We start from the raw sequence: 24318 nt of genomic DNA on the forward strand, positions 1-24318 counted from the left end.
CTCGCTAAAACTCATTATCTTCAGTCAATCTGGGCAAACATCAAGTTGTTAGACAAACAACCTGTGGGCCATCTAAACATTTGGCAACAGTGGGAAATATAAATATAAATATATATATATATACACACACATACATGTATATATATGTGTGTCTGTATGTGTGTGTGTGTGTGTGTGTGTATATATATATATTTTTTTTTTTTCTTTTTTTTGCTACTCCTGGGTAGTTGTGTGTGTGGCAAAAGCTGAGGTTCCCTCATTCCTCATTAGCCTTAGGCAGCCTGAGACTATAGAAACAAAACTGATTTAAATTAGATCAGCTCCAGCCTTGGGGGCATTTCCCTATGTTCAGCCTGAGCCATTTCTTTTCTTTTTTTTGAGACAGGGTCTGGCTCTGTCACCCGGGCTGGAGTGGAGTGGTGGGATCACAGCTTACTGCAGCCTCGACCTCCCTGTGCTCATGTGATCCTCTTACCTCAGCTTCCTGAGTAGCTGGGATCACAGGCACATGCCACCATGCCCGGCTAATTTTATGACTTTTTGTAGAGATGAGAATCTCACTGTGTTGCCTAGGCTGGTCTCAAACTCCTGGGCTCAAGCTATCTGCCTGTCTTGGCCTCCCAAAGTGCTGGGATTATAGGCGTGAGCTACCATGCCCAGCTAGGCCTTAGCCATTTCAAATGCCAAATGGATATTAAGGCTCTCCTGGGGTTTGAAACCCAGTTCCCCATGGATCATGGATCCAGTTTAAGTCCAGTATCCTCAGAGGATCACTAACAAGACACCGATTTGGGTAGATAAAAATAAATCATGAGGCTTACCACAATATTTATTTTAAGGGGCTCACTTCCCAGAAGAATTCACAGAGAAAGGGAAAGGCTAGACTGAGAGCTTGTCTCTGGTTTCATTTCATCAAATACCTGATTTCTCACGTTCAGTTTCCTTTCCTTAGTAAGGAAAACTAGATAGGGCTGTTATTTTATGATCTTTGCAACTCTGACCTTCAATTCTAATTCCTTTTCTGTTCTCTTCCTTTCCAGGGAGAAAACTATTTGAATACCTTTCCGTTGAACAACTTTTCTCTCCCTGTACGGTTCACCTGCTGATTTCCTTTATTTTTAATTTTTATATATATTTTTAGAGACAGTCTTGCTTGGTTGACCAGGCTGGAGGGCAGTGGCACAATCACGGGTCACTGCCACCTCAGCTGGGCTCAAGAGATCCTCCTACCTCAGCCTTCTGAGCAGCTAGGCCTACAAGCATGTATCACCACACCTAGCAAATGTTTAAAAATTTTGTAGAGACAGGGTCTCACTGTGTTGCCCCACCTGGTCTTGAATTCCTGGCCTCAAGCCATCCTCCCGTCTCAGTCTCCCAAGGTGCTAGGATTATAGGTGTGAGCCACCATGCCCTGCCTCCTTTTTTTGTTTTGTTCACACATCTATTTGACAAATATTTACTGAGCACAAACTCTGTGCCAGGAACTGTCCCCAAAGAGACCCAGGAGTCCTAAAGAGACAAGCCCCCACACCCGACCCTGATTTCCTTTGTAACATAAGAGCTAATACCCCGCATTCTCCCTACCAGCCTGTCTTCCAGGTCATTGCTTACGTGAGCTCATCCAGTCCTCGCAATGATCCCACAGGGTGGAGGCTATCATTATCTTCATTCTGCAGATGAGGAGCTGAAGCAAAGAGAGGTCAGGCTGCCAGTGAGCTGTGGAGCCGGTATGAACCCAAGAAGTCGCCTGGGAGCTTAGGCCCTTAACCATGACCAACACTCCAGCTTCTTCCTCAGGCTTATGAGGGCAGCTTTTTGCCTAGTTTTTGAATGTCACAATCTTTTTTTCTCTCCTTACCTATCTGCCTACCTTCCCCTCTCCCTCCCGACTTCCCCACTTATCTCCCTCTTCTCATTCTCATCACTCATTCACTACTTTTTTAATTATTTATTTATTTATTTATTTTTGAGATAGAGTCTTGCTCTGTCGCCCAGGGTGGAGTGCAGTGGCACGGTCTCGGCTCACTGCAACCTCCGCCTCCCGGGTTCAAGCGGTTCTTCTGCCTCAGCCTCCCAAGTAGCTGGGATTATAGGCACGTGCCACCACGCCTGGCTAATTTTTGTATTTTTAGTAGAGATGGGGTTTCACCATATTGGCCAGCAGGCTGGTCTCGAACTCCTTGTGATCTGCTTGCCTTGGCCTCCCAAAGTCCTGGGATTACAGGCATGAGCCACCACACCAGGCCTTTTTTTTTTTTTGAAACGGAGTTTCGCTCTTGTTACCCATACTGGAGTGCAGTAGCGTGATCTCGGCTCACACAACCTCTGCCTCCCGGTTTCAAGCAATTCTTCTGCCTTAGCCTCCCGAGTAGCTGGGGTTATAGGCATGCACACTATGCCTTGCTAATTTTGTAATTTTAGTAGAGACAGGGTTTCTCCATGTAGGTCAGGCTGGTCTCGAACTCCCGACCTCAAGTGATCTGCCGCCTCAGCCTCCTAAAGTGCTGGGATTATAGGCTTGAGCCACTGCTCCCGACCCCCTGATTACTTTTATCTGCATGTTATTCATGTTCCCATCCTTGAAGCAGCAGAGCCCACGCCAGATGTGTTTGTCAGTGGTCACTGTGATCTCAGAGGGGCTCCTCCGAGGGAAGTATCTGTTCCCTTGCAAACGTCCTTAACTGTCAGTTGCTGGTGTAACAGAGCTGGGAATAGAAGGGTGCGGAAGGGTTCCTCCCCCACCTTTCCTGTTGAGCCATCTCCTCCCCAGCCCTTCACACATTCTACTCTCCAGTCCTACAGCCTACATGGCTTTGCAGTGCCCAAGACTTCCATAAACCCCTGAACTAGCCTGTCACTGCACATCCACGTTGTTTTCTTTTCTTTCTTTCTTTCTTTTAGCAGGGGTGGGTAGTGGTGGGTACAGGTTCTCACTCTGTTGCCCAGGCTGGAGTACAGTTGTACCATCACGGCTCACTGCAGCTTCAACCTTCCTAGGCTCAAGCTATCCTTCCACCTCAGCCTCTTGAATAGCTGGGACTACAGGCATACACTATCATGCCCGGCTAATTTTTTCTTTTTTTTTTTCTTTCTTTCTTTCTTTTTTTTTTTTTTTTTTTTTTTTTTGAGCCAGAGTCTTGCTCTGTCGCCCAGGCTGGAGTGCAATGGCACAATCTTGGCTCACTACAACCTCCACCTCCCGAGTTCAAGCGATTCTCCTGCCTCAGCCTCCCGAGTAGCTGGGATAACACGGGTGCATCACCATACCTGGCCAATTTTTGTACTTTTAGTGGTTTTGCCATGTTGGCCAGGCTGGTCTTGAATTCCTGACCTTAAGTGATCCACCCATCTCAGCCTCCCAAAGTGCTGGTATTACAGGCTTGAGCCACCACGCCTGGCCTTTATTTTTTGTAGAGATAGGGTCTTGCTATGTTGCCCAGGCTGGTCTTGAACTTCTGGCCTCAAGCCATCCGCCTGCCTCAGCCTCCCAAAGTGCTGGGATTACAGGGGTGAGCCACTGAGCTCAGACTCATGGTTTTTCTCGTTCATGTAGGTAAGCAGCTTGATAGCAGATGACATCTGTCCTGTTTGTTTTAACTCCCCTGTGCCTGACATAGTGTCTGGTATCTAGTGTTCTGCAAGGGGTTTGCTAAAAGATTGAGTGAAATGGGCCGGGTGCAGTGGCTCATGCCTATAATCCCAGCACTTTGGGAGGCCGGGACAGGCAAATCATGAGGTCAGGAGTTCGAGACCAGCCTGACCAACATGGTGAAACCCTGTCTCTACTAAAAATACAAAAATTAGCCAGGTGTGGTGGCAGGCACCTGTAATCCCAGCTACTCGGGAGGCTGAGGCAGGGGAATTGCCTGAATCGGGGATGTGGAGGTTGCAGTGAGCTGAGATCGTGCCACTGCACTCCAGCCTGGGCAACAGAGGAAGACTCCGTTTTGGAAAAAAAAAAGATTGAGTGAAATGTTCTTTCTCCATATCCTGCTATCCAAATCTCACCCAACCTTAAAGGCCCCTCGCAAACCTCAGTTCTTCCTCAGTTGCCCCATAACCCAGTCTAGTGTCATGACTCTTTTCTTTCTTATCTTCTCATGGTACCCAGTGCCTCAATTTCAGGACTCAATACAGGCTGTCTTGGAGTCACTGTTTCTGTGACAAACTTTCCTATCCTCCTTAAAAATTATTGGATGAGGCCGGGCGCGGTGGCTCAAGCCTGTAATCCCAGCACTTTGGGAGGCCGAGACGGGCGGATCACGAGGTCAGGAGATCGAGACCATCCTGGCTAACACAGTGAAACCCCGTCTCTACTAAAAAATACAAAAAACTAGCCGGGCGAGGTGGTGGGCGCCTGTAGTCCCAGCTACTCGGGAGGCTGAGGCAGGAGAATGGCGTAGACCCGGGAGGCGGAGCTTGCCGTGAGCTGAGATCCGGCCACTGCACTCCAGCCTGGGCGACAGAGCGAGACTCCGTCTCAAAAAAAAAAAAAAAAAAAAAAAAAAAAAAAAAAAAAATTATTGGATGAAAAGGAGTCTGCTTCTTTTCCATTTTGTCCTCTACAGGACCTGCAATATCGAAAGTCTTCATGTACCACTTACTGACTTTGAAAGAAAAAAAATCACTACTGTGATCATTTATCAAAAACATACGCGTGAAAAAAAGTCATCCGCCAATCACATAATCTTTTTTTTTTTTTTTTTTTTTTTTTGAGACTGAGTCTGGCTCTGTCGCCCAGGCTGGAGTGCAGTGGCCGGATCTCAGCTCACTGCAAGCTCCGCCTCCCGGGTTTACGCCATTCTCCTGCCTCAGCCTCCGGAGTAGCTGGGACCACAGGCGCCCACCACCTCGCCCGGCTAGTTTTTTGTATTTTTTAGTAGAGACGGGGTTTCACCGTGTTAGCCAGGATGGTCTCGATCTCCTGACCTTGTGATCCGCCCGTCTCGGCCTCCCAAAGTGCTGGGATTACAGGCTTGAGCCACCGCGCCCGGCCAATCACATAATCTTAAAGAAAAAAATCTAATTTGTAAAAGTATGCAAAATGCATTTTTCAGAGCATGTGAAATTTCTTGTAAGGTATGAACTATGGACAAGTTGGTTTCTCTTACAAAAGCATTTGGACTGTGTGTCTGGACAGACTACAGAGAAAATGGAGCTAAACCCCAGAGAAGCCTTCTTCCTGTTACCATCGTGACTTTATCTTATGGAAGCAGTTGTCAGAGCACTGGACTCCAGTTGTCTAACATTTTTCCCTCAATCATACAAGTTAAATACAGAAAACCATACAGAAGAAATCATCATGATTCTGCTTCTTAGAGGCCCAGTGTTCATATTTATTTATTTATTTATTTTTGAGACGGAGTCTCTGTCACCGAGACTGGAGTGCAGTGGTACGATATCGGCTTACTGCAACCTCCACCTCTTGGGTTTAAATGATTCTCCTGCCTCAACTTCCCGAGTAGCTGGGATTACAGGTGTGTGCCACCATGTTCTGGCTAATTTTTCTCTAAAAGTAGAGACGGGGTTTCACCATGTTGTCCAGGCTGGTCTCAGACTTCTGACCTCAAGTGATCTGCCTGCCTTGGCCTTTCAAAGTGCTGGGATTACAGGTGTGAACCTCTGCACTCAGCCCATATTTTGATATATTTCCTTCTGGTGTTTGTCCTATAGATATGTTGAGATTTTTTTTTTTTTTTTTTTTTTTTGAGACGGAGTCTCGCTCTGTCGCCCAGCCTGGAGTGCAATGGCCGGATCTCAGCTCACTGCAAGCTCCACCTCCCGGGTTTACGCCATTCTCCTGCCTCAGCCTCCCGAGTAGCTGGGACTACAGGCGCCCGCCACCTCGCCCGGCTAGTTTTTTGTATTTTTTAGTAGAGACGGGGTTTCACCGTGTTAGCCAGGATGGTCTTGATCTCCTGACCTCGTGATCCGCCTGTCTCGGCCTCCCAAAGTGCTGGGATTACAGGCTTGAGCCACCGCGCCCGGCCGATATGTTGAGATTATACAGATGCTAAATTGCTTTTTCATTTACTATTATATCAAGAGCATTTCTCAAGATCATAAAATATTATTTAATCATGTGACTTTTTGTTTGTTTGTTTGTTTATTTATTTATTGAGACAGGGTTTCACTCTGTTGCCCAGGCTGGAATGCAGTGATGCAATCTCGGCTCATTGCAGCCTCCACCTTCCAGGTTCAAGTGATCCTCCCACCTCAGCCTCCTGAGTGCCTGGGAGTACCCGCATGCACCACTTAGCCTGGCTTGATTTTTTTTTTTTTTTTTTTTTGAGACGGAGTCTCGCTGTGTCTCCCAGGCTGGAGTGCAGTGGCGTGATCTCGGCTCACTGCAAGCTCCGCCTCCCGGGTTCACGCCATTCTCCCGCCTCAGCCTCCCAAGTAGCTGAGACTACAGGCGCCCGCCACCACGCCCGGCTAGTTTTTTGTATTTTTAGTAGAGACGGGGTTTCACCATTGTTAGCCAGGATAGTCTCGATCTCCTGACCTCGTGATCCACCCGCCTCAGCCTCCCAAAGTGCTGGGATTACAGGCTTGAGCCACCGCGCCCGGCAGCCTGGCTTGATTTTTAACATTGCAAAAAATTCATGATTGTACCAAGATTCGTCCAAAACTCAACTGTTAGTCATTTATCCTTGCATGCTATTTTTTTTTTAAACTGATCTTTGATTATTTTCTTAGGATACTCTCCTAGATGCAGAATTACTTGGTCATAGGATAAGAACATTTTCAAAGCCCTTAATACGTATTTGTTCTAGCTCCTAGTACTAGGCCTATTACATAGTAGGTACTTAGCAAATAATTGTTGAATGAATGTATGAATGCCCTCCGAAAAGGTTGGGCCAATTTATACTCCCACCTGCAGTAAGAGAAAAGAGCCTTCTCTTGGTCAGTCCACATCACGATAGGAGTAATGATTATAGCTGAATTTTGGTTTCTGTGACTCTAGCAGAGAAATAATCTATTTGCCTTAAAACAAAGAAATGAAAGTAAAAAGTTGAATCCTCCCTAAATGACATATGGATTTGCTTTAATAGACTGCTGCTTTTAAACACACTGGCACAAAAATGGAATGCAGGGAGAGTTCTGATTATTTTAGGGCTGAATCATGAAGTTCCATGATTCCTTCTTCACATCTTGCTCTATTGGATCTTGGCCCATGGGACCAATCTGTCATGGCCACTTGACTCCATGGGGCTGCCCAACCATCCCATTAAGCTTGAGATCTGGAGAAGGGACCCTTTACACATGATGTGGGCCTTTCCTGGGATGTCAAATTTTGGTGGTGGTGGTGCAATTACCCAGAAATTTTGTTCCCTTATCTAAAATGTAGAAATTTAGTGGAGGCAATTTAAGAGTTAGGAATCTTCCATTCTGTGAGCTGTAGGGGAAGGAGGAAACTAATACTGACTTTGTTTTGTTTGTTTTTCTGGAGACGGTCTTGCTCTGTTGCCCAGGCTGGAGTGAAGTGGCACGATCATGGCTCACTGAGGCTTCAACCTCCTGTGCTCAAAAAATTCTCCCACCTCAGCCTCCTGAGTAGTTGGGACCACAGGTGTGAGCCATCATGCCTAGCTATTTTTAAAATTTTTTTGTAGAGACAGGGTCTCACCATATTGCCCAGGCTAAACTCCTGGGCTCAAGTCATCTACTCTCCTCAGCCTCCCAAAGTGCTGGAATTACAAAGGTGAGCCATCATGCCTGACCACGGTTTCAGGTGTTTTTGTTTGTCTGTTTGGTTTTTTTTTTTTGGTTTGTTTTTTGTTGTTGTTGTTGTCTTTTTTTTTTTTTTTTTTTGAGACAGAGTCTCGCTCTGTCCCCAGGCTGGAGTGCAGTGGCGTGATCTCGGCTCACTGCAAGCTCCACCTCCTGGGTTCATGCCATTCTCCTGCCTCAGTTTCCCGAGTAGCTGGGACTACAGGCACCCGCCACCACACCCAGCTAATTTTTTTTTGTATTTTTAGTAGAGACGGGGTTTCACCTTGTTAGCCGGGATGGTCTCGATCTCCTGACCTCGTGATCCGCCTGCCTCGGCCTTCCAAAGTGCTGGGATTACAGGGGTGAGCCACCGCGCCCAGCCTGTTTGTTTTCTGAGATGGAGTCTCGCTCTGTCACCCAGGCTGGAGTGTAGTGGTACAATCTTGGCTCACTGCATCCTCCCCCTCCTGCGTTCAAGCAATTCTTCTGCCTCAGCCTCCAGAGTAGCTGGGTCTACAGGCGTGTGCCACCACGCCCAGCTAATTTTTATATTTTTAGTAGAGGGGGTTTTGCCATGTTGGCTAGGCTGGTCTCAAACTCCTGACCTCAGGTGATCCACCCGCCTTGGCCTCCCAAAGTGCTGGGATTGCAAGCGTGAGCAATCATGCCTGACCACCGTTTGAGTTTTTATTATGTGCCAAGCCCCTTCCCGGTCTACTGCATTCCTTGTATTAACCTTTTCATACAAATAATATTATCTCCACTTTGCAAATTGGGGAGTTGGAACTCAGAGAGGTTGGGTAACTTATTAAAGATCACACAGCTGGTAAATGCCAGAGCCATGGAGATGATAGTCCTCTGATTCTAAATTTAACTCTTCACTATCCTGGAGTGCTGCCCTAGGAAAGGCCAGTGTGGGTGAAATTTCTAGGTGTGTATGGAGATGGGGGGATGAGGTGGTGCCAGGATTATGGCTTCGGGTTCAGGCAGACTGTGGGCAGATTTAGGGCTGAGAAGTGGATCCCAAGATTCTCTGACTTGACTCTTGTTTTAAATTTCTTCTAGCCCATATGGTGGGATGAAAAACTCCCAAGTCTAAGGGATGTGGTTGAGCAGGCAGTAGGGGCCAAGAGTAGAGGCTAGGGGGTCTCTGGACCATTTTATAGGGTCTCCAGTTCTTAGAGCTTGGGTCTGAGGGTTCTGGGGTCCAAGACCTCCAATTATGGGGTCCAGCTCTTAGGTGTTCAGGCCTGAGGAGCCTCGTTCAAGAGTCCCTATGAAGTCTCAATCGGAAGGGCTTGTTTCAGAAAGTCTCTGGGTTTGCAGGGCTCAGACTGGGGGTCCCATCCTGAAGGCCCTTTTTCTGAGTTTTAGGGTCGTTGGGCCTGGGGGGGTGAGAGAGGTCCAGTTCTGAGGGTTTCACGACGTACGGTCCCAGAAAAGCCCAGTTCTGAGAGGCCTGGTTTGGAAATCTCGCCCTGAAGATTCCTGGATCCCAGGGCTCAGGACCAGGCGTCCCTGGATCTGAGGATACTGGTGGTGATGGCTTAGGGTGGTGTTCACTGGTCCGAAGCCCGGAGCTAAGGGCACGGGGTCTGCGGTGCGGCTGCGAGGAGCTGGGAAGCGCGAGCCCATGGCAGCCACAGGGCGGAGGGGCGGGCCAGCGGGGACAGTGCTGGCGGCCCCCACACGTACTCCGCTAGGTCGGCGCTAGGACTCCGGGGCGGCGGCAGCGGGGAGGGTGGCGCTAGGACCCCGCGGGCCCGGCGGCGCGTGGGGCGGCGCGTGTTGACAGCGGAACGGTGGAGCCGGGCTGGCGGCGGGAGTCGGCGCCTCAGGTTCCTGCCTCGCGTCCCTAGGCGGCGGCGGCCGGGCGTCCCGGGATGGCCTTCATGGAGAAGCCGCCAGCCGGCAAGGTGCTGCTGGACGACACGGTGCCGCTGACAGCAGCCATCGAGGCGAGCCAGAGCCTGCAGTCCCACACGGTGCGCGGCCCAGTGGGCGGGCGGGCGGCGGGCGGCGGGGGGCGGCCCCGGGCCGCGAGGGGGCTGCGGGCTGCCTGGCGCGGGCCGGGCAGGGTCGTCTAACGGGGACCGGGCCACGGGGTAGGCGGCCCTGGCCGAGAAGGCTGTGGCGCGCCGCTGGGTCTGGGTCAGGGCCCCCGGGGCCCAGGCGAACGCTGAGGCCCGGAGGGGCCGAGGATGGGGACCGCAGCCCCCGGCGCCGCGGGGTGGAAGGAGCTTGGCGGCGACCAGGAAAGCGACTCCAAATTGGGGGTGCGGGAGCCTGGGGCTTACCTTGGACCAGGGAAGCAGGAACGAGACCGCTCGGGACCATCCACTTCTGCCCGCTTCCAGCCTTTTCCTTTTTGAGGCCGTGGAATTTCCTCCCCTGCAGCTGAGGGTCTGGGTGATGGGGATGAGGGTGTGCCGGGCCAAATGAAGTGTGACTTCAGAGCCTACTTGTTGGGACAGCAGAGTGCAAGTGGCTGGGGTCTACAGCCGCGTTTCCAGGTCAGCCACTTGGCCCTGGCCCCGGGAAGTGGTGGGGAAGTCAGCGGGGCTGTTTAAGCAGGTGTATGAATGTGCTTCTCTAACTTGCTGTTTAGTGGGCAGTGGTAGCATTCATTTGAGTTTAAAATCCACTCGAGTAGCATAAAGGAGTAATAGGTCCTCATAGTAAACACTGGCAGAGTTCATTTCTGCTACATACACTGTCTTTTATGGGGCTTTAAAACCGTGGTTGTTTTCATTTGCTTGTACCTTTTTTTTTGAAAGGCACACTATGCATTATAATTTCCAAGCAATAAATCCAGGAACCAGCAAGAAACCTGGAGCTCCAGCTAGTGGGACTTTTTTGGAAAAGTAATGAATGAGGAGAGAGATTCCTTCAATTGTGATGTTTTGTCAGGCCACCGAATCAGATTCAGACTCAGAGGCTTGTTTGTTTACCATTGCAGTGTGCTTGGGGGGTCATCATGTGGAGGCTAACGCTCACAATAGCCTTCTGTTTCTCTTTTCCTTCGAGCTCTTCTGATGACTTCAAAGAGACCTTTCATTCTGTTGTATTAAAGTGAGACTTTTTTGAACCTCAGTTTCCTCTTCTGACAGCCATGCTTTGTAGGGCTTGAATTGTTCAAAGCATTCACTTCCAGTTAAGAAAATTATTATCTTTTTAAAAAGTACTATTTGTTTCACTCTGTGTATCTTTAATCCTATTCTGTAGACATGTGAGAAGGCACATATAGGGCAGAATTTGTTAAACTTGCTATCATTTGTGCCTAAAGGGAGTATGGCTTAAGGGTTGAAATTTAGGATGAGGAGTCAAGAGTAATTCAGCTATTAAATTTGATTTTTGATTTGACTATTGGCAAGTAAGTCTTATAACCTTTCAGGGAATAGAGTCGAGGCTTTTAGGTTTATTTTGTATTGAAAGTAAAGAGATAGAGGTTTATAAATACAAGCATTCTGTGATTTCTACAGCCCCAGCCCATGTGCCTACCCACACCTTAATCTTGATTAGTTCGTCCTATAATTACTTCTTTCCTTTTTGTCTTCACCAGGCTACAAGAGGAGGGGCATTTCTCCCTCACGTTGGGGTCTCATTTCCTGGTTTTTGATAGGATTTCAAATGTGTTTATCAAATGACTAAATAATCCAACTTCAACCTTACTATGCCTCTTTTTCTGTTTGTGTAAAGAGGTAATTATGAACATTGAAAAAATAACTTAGAGATCAGTGCTTTAGCTAGGTGGCGAAAGATGTAATAGGATTCTGTTTTTATTGTAGCTCTTTTCTCTGTGTGTGTGTGTGTGTGTGTGTGTAGAGACAGCGTCTCACCATGTTGTCCAAGCTGGTCTGGAACGCCTGGGCTCAGGCCATTCTCCTGCCTCAACCCCACAAAGTGCTGGTATATAGACGTGAGCCACCACACCTGGCCCTGCAGATCTTTTCTTTAAAAAATAAAATAATTTAGGGTAGAAAATGACAGTTCTTATAGTGATGACTGAACACAAAAGACCATGACTCACAGGAGACCCATCGAGGCAGATGTGGTAGAGTGAAAAACTGTAGCATTCTCTTGCATAATTTTTTGACTGTTCTGTGTTCTTGTCATTTTAGCTGTAAAGTTTGACTGAGAAATGTTGCATCAGCCCTGAACTTTATTGAGAAAATCATATGCTGATGCAAACTTTTTGAACTATTAGTGTCTTATGAGTAAGTCTTTTTTAAAACAGGAACTGTTGGAAATTATTTTGGAAAGTAGTTGTTAAGAGTGGCATATAGAAGAGAAAGGCACTGTTTTTTTCTTGGGAAGACTGAAAATGACTTTCCAGCTTGGTAGCTGAAGGGAGATGGTGTTCCAGAAGTCAGAGCTCTACTCTCCCTTTGAAATGCTGAATCTCTAGGAGGTTACTCCTTGTATGTAGACAGAAACATACGGAGATAGAGACAGACTTGGGGTTGGAAGAGGCAAGACCTTAATACAGGTCTGGGCTGATATTTGCTAGTCATGTGATATAGGCTGGGCAAGTCGCTTAAACCTTTTTGAAGTTTAGTTTTGTCATCTGTAAATGGGAGTAATAAGTGCCTGCCCTGCCTGTCTCCCAAGGTTGTTAGAAAGATCAAATGAAATCATCCTGATGAAGTATTTGTGAAGCGTATTCTTCCTCCCTCCATCTCTTCACTCCCTGACAACATTTGTGGAAAGGGTTGAACACATTAGAGGGCATTATTGCAAGTAAGCTCATTTCTGTCCATAGTTCCTTTCATTTATCAAGTTTAACCTTGGGAAACATATATATGTGTGTGTGTGTATATATATACACATATATATATATATATATATATATATATTTTAATACCGATGGGGTTCTTGCTGTGTTGCCCAGGCCGATCTTGAACTCCTGGCCTCAAGTGATCCTCCCACCTTGGCCTCCCAAAGTGCTGGGATTATAGGCGTGAGCCACTGCACCCAGCTGGGAAACAACCTATAACCGAAAATGATTTAGGATTTATGAACTTGGTAGGGAAAAATTCTGTGGTTTGGAAAACTGAGTCACCAGAAGGATGAAGAGAACACAAGGTCACCACCAGAAAGGCATATTTGGATGAGCTACTGGCAGAAAGGACATGTGTTGGTAGGCGATTCTGTGCTTTGCTGATGCTGATGCATTTTTTTTTTTTTTTGAGACAGAGTCCCGCTCTGTCACCCAGGCTGGAGTGCAGTGGCCGGATCTCAGCTCACTGCAAGCTCCGCCTCCCGGGTTCACACCATTCTCCTGCCTCAGCCTCCCGAGTAGTTGGGACTATAGGCATTTGCCACCTCGCCCGGCTAGTTTTTTGTATTTTTTTAGTAGAGACGGGGTTTCACTGTGTTAGCCAGGATGGTCTCGATCTCCTGACCTCGTGATCCGCCCGTCTCGGCCTCCCAAAGTGCTGGGATTACAGGCTTGAGCCACCGCGCCCAGGCATGATGCATCATTTTTATGGAGCAAAATGAATTTAGCATTAAGAACTAGACCAGCCGTCTGCTGCAAGGAAATGAAGCTTCTATAAAATCAGAAAGGCTAGTATTTAGGGGGAGGATGCTTTCAGGTTAGGTTTGGAGGAAGGAGGATTTTCCAGACAAAAGGAATTCTGGTGAAAAGCCACACAGGTGAGTTGTGAGAAAATTTGAGAGGACCAAGAGAGGACAACAGAAAGATAAGTTCTTGGCTACATAAAAGGGAAAACTTTAAAGTCAGTAGACTAAAAAAATGCTTACCTAGCTGAAATAGAAACCAGAGGAAACAGACAGTTTTGGAAAGCGCTGTTATCAAATGTGCATATCCGATTTTTGCTGGTAGGTAGGCTATGTGTGATAGCTTTTCATCTCAGTTTTCTCCTTTTTTTGGGGGGGTGGGGGATGGAGTCTCACTCTGTCACCAGGCTAGAGTGCAGTGGTGCAATCTCAGCTCACTGCAGCTTCCACTTCCCGGGTTCAGGTGATCTCCTGCGTCAGCCTCCCAAGTAGCTGGGATTACAGGCATGCACCACCACGCCCGGCTAATTTTTGTATTTTTAGTAGAGATGGGGTTTCACCACGTTGACCAGGTTGGTCTTGAACACCTGACCTCAGGTGATCCACCCGCCTCGGGCTCCTAAAGTGCGGGGTTTACAGGTTTGAGCCACCATGCCTGGCAGTTTTCTCTTTTTTAAATATTCTTCTGTGGAGTTCATCTGGATCAGGGACTATTTATCTTCCATTTGGACATTTTGTTTTTGAGAAACAGATAATTATAGTGATAGTTAAGGCACAACAGAGAACATTTTTAAAAAATCTGTGGGAAAGGTAATATTACATGTTAAAATCTTTACTGAAAATGGATCTCTCCTTGAACTTTTGATATTTGGAAACTGCATTCCTGCATAGCTTATTTATTCAGCTATACTCATTCATTCAACAAAAATGTATTAAATACCTATGTGCCGGGCACACGCTAGAGCTAGAATGGTGAACCAGACAGCTCCTGCGTCCATGGAGCCTTTGTTATGTTGGATTCTGAGGTCTTTTTTTTTTTTAATTGTGAGACAGGGTCTTGCTCTGTCACCCAGGCTAGAGTGCAGGATCACAGCTCATGGCAACCTCAATCTCCTGGCTCAAGCAATCCTCCTGCCTCAGCCTCCTGAGCAGCTGGGACTATAGGCATGCACCACCATACCTGGCTAATTTTTTGATTTGTAGTAGAGATGGGGTTTTGCTATGTTGTCCAGGTTGGTCTCAAACTCCTGAGTTCAAGTGATCCTCCTGCCTCGGCCTCCCAAAATGCTGGGATTACAGGCTGAGCCACTGTACCTGGCCTCAACTAGGATCTTTACCATTCATGAAACATTTTTTTTTTTTTTTGAGATGGAGTCTTGCTCTGTTGCCCGGGCTGGAGTGCAGTGGCACGATCTCGGCTCACTGCAAGCTCTGCCTCCCGGGTTCAGGCAGTTCTCCTGCCTCAGCCTCCCAAGTAGCTGGGACTACAGGTGCCCGCCACCACGCCTGGCTAATTTTTTTGTATTTTTAGTAGAGACAGAGTTTCACCGTGTTAGCCAGGATGGTCTCAATCTCCTGACCTCGTGATCCACCCGCCTCAGCCTCCCAAAGTGCTGGAATTACAGGAATGAGCCACCGTGCCCAGCTGAAACAGATGGTTTTAGTGGCTTGGTTTATTGAACTTCAGCTTATCAGTGACCTGACCCTTTTTATAGACTTTTAAACTCTATTTATTTATCACCAGAATAACTATTCAAATATAATGCAAAATTAGGAGACATTGTTGCTTTCAGATCGTGAAATTTTAAGGTAATCTAGTACTCAGTATCAGAATTTGAACTTCCTTTTAGAATGCTATTTATTTGAGCCAAAAAAAAATATTCTTTTAAAGATGTTTGCATAGTGTGTGATAGTTAACTTGCAGCACTTCCCTTTTTTCTTTAGAATTCCAAGTTACACTGAATACTTAAAAAAATTTTCTTAGCCAGGCATGGTGGCTCACACTTGTAATCCCAGCACTTTGGGAGGCCGAGGCAGGCGGATCATATGAGGTCAGGAGTTCGAGACCAGCCTGACCAACATGATAAAACTCAGTCTCTACTAAAAATACAAAATTAACTGGGCGTGGTGGCGCATGCCTGTAGTCCGGCTACTTGGGAGGCTGAGGCAGGAGAATTGCTTTAACCCGGTAGGTGGAGGCTGCAGTGAGCCAAGATCACACCATTGCACTCTCAGTCTCAAAAAAAAAAAAAAAAAATTTCTTTAGGCCGGGCACAGTGGCTCATGCCCGTAATCCTAGCACTTTGGGAGGCTGAGGCGGGTGGATCACCTGAGGTCAGCAGTTCCAGACCAGCCTGGCCAATATGGTGACACTCTGTCTCTACTAAAAATACAAAAATTAGCCAGGTGTGGTGGGGTGTGCCTGTAGGCCCAGCTACTTGGGAGGCTGAGGCAGGAGAATTGTTTTAACCTGTGAGACAGCGGTTGCAGTGAGCCAAGATTGAGCCATTGTACTCCAGCCTGGGTGACAGAGCAACACTCCATCTCAAAAAAATATATATATTCTTTTAAAGATGTTTGCATAGTGTGTGGTAGTTAACTTGCAGCACTTCCTTTTTTTTTTTTTTTTTTTTTCTGAGCTGGAGTCTCGCTCCCCAGATGGGAGTGCAGTGGCGTGATCTCGACTCACCGCAACCTCTGCCTCCGGGGTTCAAGCAATTCTCCTGCTTCAGCCTCCCTAGTAGATGGGATTACAGGCACCCACCACCACACCTGGCTAATTTTTGTATTTTTAGTAGAGACAGGGTTTCACCATGTTGTCCAGGCTGGTAACTCCTGACCTCAGGTGATCTGTCTGCCTTGGCCTCCCAAAGTTTTGGGATTACAGGCGTGAGCCACTACACTCGGCCATCTTGCAGCACTTCCACACATTATAATAAAATATAAGAGCAGTAATTTGCTGGGCATCTATTCTATGTGGTTATGTATTTTTCCCCACTTGTCCTGGAAATCTGAGATGGATGCAGTCGGAAAACCCTGAGTTGAAAGCTTTTAGGTACTAATAATTAGTTCATTTAGAGATTGTAAGTTGTCTCTGCCTATCGAAGATGTTGGTTTTGTTGTTGTTGTTGGGGTTTGTGGTCTTTTTGTTTTTGTTTTTGTTTTGAGATGTAGTCTTAACTCTGTTGCCCAGGCTAGAGTATAGTAGTGTGATCTCGGCTCACTGCCATCTCCACCTTCGAGGTTCAAGTGATTCTCCTGCCTTGCCTTTCAGGTAGCTGGTATTACAGGCGCCAGCCACCACGCCCGGCTAATTTTTGTATTTTTAGTAGAGATGGGGTTTTACGATGTTGGCCAGGCTGGTCTTGAACTCCTGACCTCAAGTGATCTGCCCGCCTCAGCCTTCCAAAGTGCTGGGATTACAGGCGTGAGCCACTGTGCCTGGCCAGAAGTTGGTTTTTTTTGCAGCCTAATTTATGGGCTGGTGATACTCAATCCCCGTATATCACCTGTTTTGAGGACTATCCCATGAGAAAGGTTTCTCGTAATAGGAATATAAATCCGAGTACCTGACTATAATTACTAGGAAGAAATCTAAGATTCTGGGGCTGTGGTTTATTTTATGTGAAAAGATAGTTACATGTTTTGCTTCCCTAGGGAACGGTGGAAAGAGCCACCTATGTGTACTTAGCTTCCATGTGGATTGTGATCTTGAGATTGTTCAACACATAGATTTTTTTTTTTTTTTTGAGACAGAGTTTCACTGTTGTTGCCCAGGCTGGAGTGTAATGGTGCGATCTCGGCTCACTGCAACCTCCACCTCCCGGGTTCAAGCAATTCTCCTGCCTCAGCCTCCCTAGTAGCTGGGATTACAGGCGACTGCCACCACGCCCGGCTGATTTTTTTTGTATTTCTAGTAGAGACGGAGTTTCACCCTGTTGGCCTGGCTGGTCTCAATCTCCTGACCTCATGATCCACCCGCCTCGGCCTCCCAAAGTGCTGGGATTACAGGCCCGAACCACTGTGCCCGGCCGATTTTTTTTTTTTTAAAGACAGGGTCTCAGCTGGGCTGGAGGGCAGTATGGAGCAGTCGTGGCTCACTGTAGCCTTGACCGCTCCAGCTCAAACAGTCCTTCTGCCTCAGCCTCCTGAGTAGCTGGAACTACAGGCACGCATCACAACACCTGGCTAATTTTTAAATTTTCTGTCGAGACAGGGCCTTCCTATGTTGCCCAGGCTGGTCTCAAACTCTTGGCCTCAAGTGATCCTCCCATCTTGGCTTCCCAAAGTGCTGGGATTACAAGTGTGAGCCTCTGCACCCAGCCTAGATTGTTGATTGAAAGTTTAAGGCCGGGTGTGGTGGCTCACACCTGTAATTCCAGCACTTTGGAAGGCTGAGGTAGGTGGATCACCTGAGGTCAGGAGTTCAAGACCAGCCTGACCAACATGGAGAAACCCCGTCTCTACTAAAGATACAAAGTTAGCTAGGCGTGGTGGCGCATGCCTGTAATCCCAGCTACTCGGGAGACTGAGGCAGGAGAATCCTTGAACCTGGGAGGTGGAGGTTGCGGTGAGCTGAGATCCCACCATTGCACTCCAGCCTAGGCAACAAGAGCGAAACTCTGTCTCAAAAAAAAAAAAAAAAAAAAAAGCGTTTAAATGGGTTTATTTGGAGCAAGTAAAATAAACCCCTCTGTTCCTCCTGCAGGGCAAGTAGTGGTTTCTTTTTAGGCTGCTAGAGATTATAGGAAATGAAGCTCTTTTATGTTCCAGCTTTTGGCACCCTGAGAAAGGGGGAGATGGATCCCATTTTAGAAGTCATAAGAGCTTAAGTGTTTGGGATACCAGAGCGGGAGTAAAAGGGTTTTTCCTTTGTTTTTTTCCTTAAACGAGAAGTCATTCTTATCAGTGCCTTCCTTTGCAAGCACCAAGGATGTACAGGGGGAAATTAAAGTTGACTCCTCTTCAGAAGAGATGACAGTGGCCCTTCATTTGTGGTTTCAAACTTTTGACTTAGGAGTATGGAACCAAGTGCTTTGTCTTTGGTAAATACTTGGACCTCAGGAGGAGGATAGTTTCTTCAGATTGACCATTTAGTCTCCAGCTCACCTTGCTGACAACCACATTTGGTAAGTAACCATTTTTAGCTGAAGTTAAAATATCAAGTGTTTTGAGCCAGGCATGGTGGCTCATGCCTGAAATCCCAGCACTTTGGAAGGCCGAGGCAGGCAGACCACTTGAGGTCAGGAGTTTGAGAACAGCCTGGCCAACATGGTAAAGCCCCGTCTCTACTAAAAGTACAAAAATTAGCTGGGAGTGGTAGCACACGCCTGTAATCCCAGCTACTTGGGAGGTTGAGGCAGCAGAATTGCTTGAACCCAGGGGACAGAGGTTGCAGTGAGCCGAGATCGTGCCACTGCACTGCAGCCTGGATGACAGAGTGAGACTCCATCTCAAAAACAAAACAAAACAAAACTTTATATAATTCACATACCATATGAGTCACTCATTTAAAACATACAATTCAATGGCTTTTGGTATATTTATAGAGTTGTGTATTCATCACCACAATCAATCTTACAACATTTTTTTTTTTTTTTTTTTGTGAGAAGGAGTCTCGCTTTGTTGCCCAGGCTGGAGTGCAGTGGTGTGTGATCTTGGCTCGCTGCAACTTCCGCCTCCCGGGTTCAAGTGATTCTCCTGCCTCAGTCTCCTGAGTAGGTGGGACTACAGGCATCCGCTACCACGCCTGGCTAATTTTTGTATTTTTAGTAGAGATGGGATTTCACCATGTTGGCCAGGCTGGTCTCAAACTCCTGACCTCAGGTGATCCAGCTGCCTCAGCCTCCCAAAGTGTTGTGATTACAGGCATGAGCCACAGCACCCAGCCAGAACATTTTCAGTACCCCAAAAAGAAGCCTTAGTCATCACCCTGTTTTATAACTCAGAATGTTTTTTTTTTTTTAAACCTACAAGGCTACTAAACTAATTTAATATAAACACCTGTTTACCAAACTCCAAGAAACAACCAAGTTTTATTGTTATCGGAATTGTTTCAGAATATATTCTAAGCACAAGTTCTTTAGCTCTTTGGGCCCAACTCCTTTAAGGATCTCATCAGAGGTACTGCTTCCCTATTCATAAATACCCATAAACATGTCTTTGTGACCTCTTAGAACCTCACTGACCTGAAGCCCATTCTTGGGCTTTGGGTCTTAGGGTAAGAATCACTGTTGGAAACACTTTTTTAGGCCAGGCATGGTGGCTCTTGTCTGTAATCCTAGCACTTTGAGAGGCTGAGGTGTGTGGATGGCTTGAGTTCAAGACCAACTTGGGCAACATGGTGAAACCCCGTCTCTACTAAAAATACAAAAATTAACCAGGTGGGTGGTGCATGCCTGTAGTCCCAGGCTATTCGGGAAGCTGAGGCACAAGAATCGCTTGAACCTGGGAGGCAGAGGTTGCAGTGAGCTGAGATCGTGCCAGTGCCCTCCAGCCTGGGCGACAGAGTGAGACTCTGTCTCCAAAAAAAAAAAGCCAAAAAAAAAACAAAAAAAAAAGAAAGAAAAAGGAAAACGTTTTAAAACTGTAAACTTGGAGTATTACTTATTTTAGTTGGTATTGGTGAAATATGTGCATCTGAAAAAAATGTACTATAATACCAAATGCCAAATGTACTATAATACCAAAATATCCTACTTTAAGAAAGTCCTGTATTTAGAACAACAGATGAACTATGTCCTCTTAGTTTGAAAACAAGTTGCTTTGGGTTACAGCTTGCCTGGTGCATTTCAGTGTGTGCATAGATGACTTATTAGACAGTGGCCTGGGGAAGGGCAAAGGGCTCTGTGTGGGAGAGCAGGGTTCTGGAGCACTAACCATGGCTCCACCTGCTGTCACAGCACCTCTTTATAATATTTAAACAAGGCTGCTCACATTTCTTTGATGTGTTCATCAGAAATAGATCATTTCTCCTCATAATTCAGTTGAGGATTTTTTGCTGGACTGAGGGGGAAGTCAATGGAGTGTTGGTATGGGAGAATCCTGGATCTCAAAATGTCTAAGAGCCACCTATAGTGGTGAAAAGGGAAGCAGTGTCGTTCTCAGTCATTCATTGCCTTCCTTTTGAGCCTGCCCTTCTGCCAGGTAACAAGTGATTCCTGGGCAGGGACTCATTGCACTTTAGTCCTGCACACGTTCCTCTTGGCAGAAGTAGAGAGAAATGAAGCCAGAAAGAAATGGGCCTGCTCACACCAGACCTCTAGCATCAGACCAGCACCACAGCACCCTGCTGGTCTGCGAGAGCACAGGGAATGGCTAAGTGTCACACTGCCATGCTGTAGGCATCTATGCATATGACCATGTAGCCCACCATATTCACCAGCAGCCTGGCACTGGTTTATTCCACATTTCACAGGCACTTGTCAAGCTCCCGCTCTTTGATGAGCATTGTGGTCTCTAGGAGTGCAGTGGTGAGCAGTCGCTGCTCTAGGGGCTCTCATGCTGTTGAGGGTGGACAGGAGGGTCTGTGCATAGAGGACGCACCTCTGCTTCCTCCCACTGTAGACGGTAAGGGGTGCAGGCAGCTTGTTCTACCTCTTTGAGGCTTGTTTTGTTTTTTTCTCTAAATCCAGACTTTATTGTCTATGTATTGCTGTGTTGATTCAGTTTCAAACTAGCCCAGTCCCTGGCACATAGATAGTAAGCATGCAGCAAACATTTGCTGAATAAGTGAATTTGAGAATGAATGCCATTATTGGAGGTAAAGCTCTTGTGTACTACTACTGACTATTGTACCTGCCAAATAGGTTACGGGGTACTTCTGCTTCTTGTCTGCCAAACTGAATATAATTTTCCTTCCTCTGAAATTCCCATAGAGTATATGTGCCTCAAAGGTACACTCATTTTATACACCTATTATTTCTTACTACCTTGTTTTCTGTTTATAACCCCCCTTCCCCAATCCTACCCAGGTAAAACTGTATGTAATTGGGAAGAGTAACAATGGCTTAATGACCTTGGACAAATTGCTGCTTGATTTCTCCAGCCTCAGTTTTTTCATCTGTAATGTGAGGATAGAAAGAGTATGTTAGGACTACTATAAGGATTAACCGAGCTCATCCACATGGTGTATTCAGAACAAAGCCCAGCACATAAGTGTCATTTGTTTTGTTGTTTATTACTGTTGTATTTGCCAGAGCACTCGCTTACTATCTAGTGCTTTTTCGGCATTCAAATATATGTTTTGAATGGGAAAAGGAAAATTATTTATTTAAAAGTTTCTCTCACTGTCAACTGTGATTACTTTGCTAATAAGTGGCAAAAAACATCAGTGACACCTCAAAGAGTAGGTTTCCCCTGTTTTTTCCTTTTTACCCTGGAGTAACACGTTTTGACAGCCATGCTTGGGAAATGCAGCTCAGGACCTCCTTACCAGGCTGCAGAGCTGGCTATTGGTGTTCAATGGTGATGGAAAAGGCAAGTGGTCAGCTGGGTGCGGTGGCTTATGCCTGTAATCCCAGCACTTTGGGAGGCCAAGATGGGCAGATCACCTGAGGCCAGGAGTTCGAGACCAGCCTGGCCAACATGGTGAAACCCCATCTCTACTAAAATCCGCAGATAATTAGCCAGGTGTGGTGGCGGGCACCTGTAATCCCAGCTACTCGGGAGGCTGAGGCAGGAGAATTGCTAGAACCTGGGAGGCGGAGGCTGCAGTGAGTTGAGATTGCACCATTGCACTCCAGCCTGGGCAACAAGAGCAAAACTCTGTCTCAAAACAAAACAAAACAAAACAAAGCAAAAAACAAGTGGGCAGGCCTCAGTGCTCAGCCATGAGCTCCCCAGACCTGAAGGGAGGCAGCCCCTAGCAAATGCCCATTTCAGCTCTTCCTCTCCCAGCTTTTGTTAATCCCTAAAGGGGTTCCAACATCAGTACACAGACATTTGATCTCAGGAACATTAACAGACCAAGAGTCTTCTGGGTGCCAGGCACTGTGCTGCCTGTTAAGATAAAAAGATGAGGCCGGGCGCGGTGGCTCAAGCCTGTAATCCCAGCACTTTGGGAGGCCGAGACGGGCGGATCACGAGGTCGGGAGATCGAAACCATCCTGGCTAACACGGTGAAACCCCGTCTCTACTAAAAAGTACAAAAAACTAGCCGGGCGAGGTGGCGGGCGCCTGTAGTCCCAGCTACTCGGGAGGCTGAGGCAGGAGAATGGCGTGAACCCGGGAGGCGGAGCTTGCAGTGAGCTGAGATCCGGCCACTGCACTCCAGCCTGGGCGACAGAGTGAGACTCCGTCTCAAAAAAATAAAAAAAATAAAAAAAAAATAAAGATAAAAAGATGAATGAAGCAGGGAGCTGACATCCTAGTCAATATAGCAGCCACAAAAGCAAAGATGAAGCAAAGTACTATACTAAAGGGCCCCTCTGCCTGGGAGAGCAGGGCACAGGGGAGAGGCTGGTCAGGTCCTCCCTGGGGCTTAGGGAACTCGGAGTGGTTAACAGAGGAGCCAGCATTTCAGAGAAAACGTTCTAAATCAGTATGCCTCAGCCTTTTCTAACTTGCAAACTCCTTTCATAGTAATAGGGAATGGTACAAACTCTCTCTGGAAGTGATTTTAAATATAAAAAAAAAATTTATTTAGATCAGTATATTACTAAAAATTATATTGTTTGGGATCTGAACTATATATATTTTTAAATCATGATCAGAGGAATACAACTTAAGGCCCTGAGAGCATCTTCAGACAACTTGTAGAATTACCGTTTTTATGATAATTCTCACTTGTATTTCTAACTTCTCACTAACATGTGTTTTGTCATTGGCATTGCTTGAGCCTACATTTAGTCAGTGGTTTATTATGGATGTGAATGAAATCATGTATATGACTAAGAGCAAAGTCAATTAAAATACTGTGTAATGGTAAAAACTGTGATAAACCAACTGAGTTATGAACATACTCATGACTTCCACAACTCATCCCATACTTACTGTGTGTCCATTTGGAAGCTCCTACTCTATTCTAGGTTGAAGGGAAAAAGTATTTATTTTTTTTATTTTTATTTTTAGTTTTTTGAGATGGAGTCTCGCTCTGTCGCCCAGGCTGGAGTGCAGTGGCCGGATCTCAGCTCACTGCAAGCCCCGCCTCCCGGGTTTACGCCATTCTCCTGCCTCAGCCTCCTGAGTAGCTGGGACTACAGGCGCCCGCCACCGAGCCCAGCTAGTTTTTTGTATTTTTTTTTTTTTTTTTTTGAGACAGAGCCTTGCTCTGTCGCCCAGGCTGAAGTACAGTGGCACGATCTCCCCTCACTGCAAGCTCTACCTCCTGGGTTCACGCCATTCTCCTGCCTCAGCCTCCTGAGTAGCTGGGACTACAGGCACCCGCCACCATGCCCGGCTAATTTTTTGTATTTTTAGTAGAGACGGGGTTTCACCGTGTTTGCCAGGATGGTCTCGATCTCCTGACCTCGTGATCTGCCCGCCTTGGCCTCGCAAAGTGCTGGGATTACAGGCGTGAGCCACCGCGCCCGGCAGTTTTTTGTATTTTTTAGTAGAGACGGGGTTTCACCAGGTTAGCCAGGATGGTCTCGATCTCCTGACCTCGTGATCCGCCCGTCTTGACTTCCCAAAGTGCTGGGATTACAGGCTTGAGCCACCACGCCCGACCGAGGGAAAAAATATTTATGTTATTGTTTTACTGATATTTAAGTTATTATTTTTAAAAAGTAGAAACAAAAGCTTTATAGCCTTTAACACATAAATCCTTAAACACCTTCTGGGGCCCCTCGCTGTTCATCCTCTTACAAACTCTTAGTAACCCACCATAAGGATCTCAGTTTAAAAATCTGAAGAATGATTCTTCTCTAAGGCCAAGGTTGCATTTGTAGACTTCAGGAGTTCATTAGTTCATTCAGCAGATACTGCTGTGAGTATGCCCTGTGTTCCTGGCATGGCCTAGGCACTTGGGGTACAGGTCTAAGCAAGACAGACTTGGTTCCTGCCTTTGTTTGTTCATTCATTCCAACTGAGTTTATTGGGGAAGATTCTGGTGTGGAGTAAAAGACAGAAAAGGAAGAT

The 24318-nt window shown here is 46.6% G+C and overlaps 1 protein-coding gene across 14 annotated transcripts in view; it reads left to right on the top strand.

The window, feature by feature from the left end:
• Positions 1–9512: 9512 nt before the first annotated feature.
• Positions 9513–24318, top strand: part of PXK (PX domain containing serine/threonine kinase like) — a 96326-nt gene continuing 81520 nt past the window's right edge. For 10 of the 14 annotated variants that reach the window (XM_005547486.4, XM_065540850.1, XM_045385980.2 and 7 more), the window contains exon 1: positions 9513–9701. In XM_005547486.4, the coding sequence (XP_005547543.1) occupies positions 9600–9701 (102 nt within the window). In that variant the 5' untranslated portion in view covers positions 9513–9599. Of the gene's footprint in view, positions 9702–18256; positions 18369–24318 lie in introns of all 14 variants that reach the window. The other 4 variants (XM_074032595.1, XM_045385979.2, XM_074032593.1 and 1 more) reach the window with 1 other exon arrangement.

Source organism: Macaca fascicularis, chromosome 2 (assembly GCF_037993035.2).
Source record: "Macaca fascicularis isolate 582-1 chromosome 2, T2T-MFA8v1.1".
Taxonomy (NCBI): domain Eukaryota; kingdom Metazoa; phylum Chordata; class Mammalia; order Primates; family Cercopithecidae; genus Macaca; species Macaca fascicularis.